We start from the raw sequence: 2500 nt of genomic DNA on the forward strand, positions 1-2500 counted from the left end.
AGGGGGAGGGGGCAGGGGGAAGGAGGAGAGGGAAGAGGGAAAAGGATAGTAATCAGGAGAGGGGCAGGAGGCAGGGGAGGGGAAGGGCGAAATAGACAAGGAAATAGGATATTAGTCAGGCGAAGGGAGGGGGAGGGATAGGTAAGGGAGGGATAGGTAAGGGAGGGAATAAAAGCAAGGGAAAGGGAGGGGAATACTATACAGAGGAAGGGAAGAGTAGGTTAGAGAATCGGATATAAAGAAGGGAAGGAGGGATAGGTAAGGGAGGGGAAATTAGTAAGGGGAGAGTACCATATTCAGGGAAGCAGGGGTATAGGGGAGGGAAGGGAGGAGGGGGGGGGGGGTATGAGAGTCCCATCCAGCCACCTCTCTCCCCTTCTCCCCCCTCCCCATCCCTCTCATTTCCTCACCCTTTCCCCCTCCTTCTCCCTCTTCCCCATCCTTCTCCCCCTTCCCCCTCCTTCTCCCCCTTCCCCCTCCTTCTCCCCCTTCCCTCTCCTTCTCCCTTCTTCTCCCTCGCCTCCACCATTCCCCCTTCCTCTCCTTCCTGTCTCCCCTCCCTTCCCCCCCCTCCTCTCTCCCCCTTCCCCCTCCCTTTTTCCCCCTTCCCCCTCCTCTCCGCCCCTTCTTCACCGCCTTCCTCGCCCTTCCCCCCTCCTTCCCCCCTTCCCCTCGACGGTGATAAGAGCCCCAGAGAACCATCACCCCTCCCTGCCCCCCTTCCCCCTCCCCTCCCCCCCACCTCCGACCCCGGATTATGCGCGCCAAACTTTACTAATATCTCCGCGTATTTCGTCTCGTTCTTTCTCTCCGCGGAACGGCGAATTCTTCAAGAAAGTTCCGTGGCGGCTTGGGAACGCCGTGATAAGAAATGAATAACGATGGTCCTTTTTTTCCTTTTTTTCTGTTTTTTTAGGGGTGGGGGCTGGGGTAAGAGAGGAGGGCCTATGAGATTGATGCATATATGATTGTGTGCTGGGTGTTTGGTGCGTGTGTGTGTGTGTGTGTGTGTGTGTGTGAGATATGTATATGTATTAGGAAAAAATATGTGTATGTGTGCGTATGTCTAGGTATGTATATGTGTCTGTGTTTGTTTATTACGAAAATCTCTTGCATACTACCTTAAAAATTATTAGCAAGAGCTCATGTTTATTCCTAAAGTATTTTTTTTTTCTTTCTTTTTATATAACCGAGCGGGTAAAACTTTCGGACCACCGCGAAAAAAAGGAAACGCGTTTTGGTCAGTATTTGTATGTCCGTTTTGTCATGATATTATTTATTTACCGCCATGTACTGTTTTTTTTATTGTATTTTATATTTATTCATTTATTCATCTTTGTGTTCTATAAAGAAATGTATAATTGCGCTTCGCATAACTACACTGTTAGTATGCCCTAGTTTCCCGCCTTTTTTAATTCATTTAAAAAGAAAAAAAAGTGAAATATATCCACGGAAATATATGGAAATATACTTGCACTGAAGGTTTAGCTCGAGTATGTTTCGTTAAATAGTAAAGAGTGTTTTGATTTTTCTTATTGACATTATGGCGATTGATATTATTACTAGTATTATTTTTATAACTGTTATTATTTTATTATTATTATTATAGTTGTTGTTATCGTTGCTGTTGTCATGGGTGTTGTTATTATTACTAATATTATTAGCGTTCTTTTTGTTATTACTACTACTACTACTACTATCGCCATCATTATATTCATGATCCATATCATTATCATTGTTATCACCATCGTTATAATTATTATCCATATTTTAGTATTACTACTAGTATTGTTACTCGTATTGTTATTGTTATTTATATTATCATCATCATCATCATTACTATTATTACGATTTTTTTAGTGGGACAGAAGAAGCTCTTGCATTGTTTCACCCAAACGTCAACATATATTATTCTCATTTTCATTAGTTTCCTCGAGGGTTATTTTAGAAACGTCAATTCTTGCGTCTGCCACCTTGTCTTGTTTTGTTATCTATCGATTTGGTATTTTTGAAGATGTTACCGGATTTCTGAGTTTGTTTTGCGAATGTCCCGGATGTTTGGCGGGGATGACTTTATTAACGAAAATGGGAACGGAAGAACATGGGGGGAGGGGGTTGGTTTTACAGGGAGGACTAGGATATTCTTTACGTTTGGGCATGTGTATAAAGAACGTGAATAAAAAGAGTGAGAAGAATGTTTGAGAATGTGTGTGTGTATGTGTATCTGTGTTTGAAAGAGAGAGAGAGAGAGAGAGAGAGAGAGAGAGAGAGAGAGAGAGAGAGAGAGAGAGAGAGAGAGAGAGAGAGAGAGAGAGAGAGAACTCACTATACCATGAATTACGTATTTGTCACATCATGAAATCCATTAATGCATTGAACCTACACCCTACACTATTTCGTGCGCCCCCCTAACGCCCCCCTTCCCTTGCCCCCCGCAGACTGCAGCTACACGTGCCACGAGCAGTGCCAGGACCTCGTGACCTTAGACTGCAAGGCTGAC

The 2500-nt window shown here is 43.8% G+C and overlaps 1 protein-coding gene across 1 annotated transcript in view; it reads left to right on the forward strand.

Moving 5' to 3' along the window:
* Nucleotides 1-2500, forward strand: part of LOC125036868 — an 89686-nt gene that overhangs the window by 83214 nt on the left and 3972 nt on the right. Inside the window, exon 3 of the mRNA XM_047629775.1 lies at nucleotides 2439-2500. This exon is cut by the window's right edge and continues 267 nt beyond it. Within this exon, the coding sequence (XP_047485731.1) occupies nucleotides 2439-2500 (62 nt within the window). The remainder of the gene's footprint in view (nucleotides 1-2438) is intronic.

The sequence above is a fragment of the Penaeus chinensis genome, chromosome 22, assembly GCF_019202785.1.
Source record: "Penaeus chinensis breed Huanghai No. 1 chromosome 22, ASM1920278v2, whole genome shotgun sequence".
Taxonomy (NCBI): domain Eukaryota; kingdom Metazoa; phylum Arthropoda; class Malacostraca; order Decapoda; family Penaeidae; genus Penaeus; species Penaeus chinensis.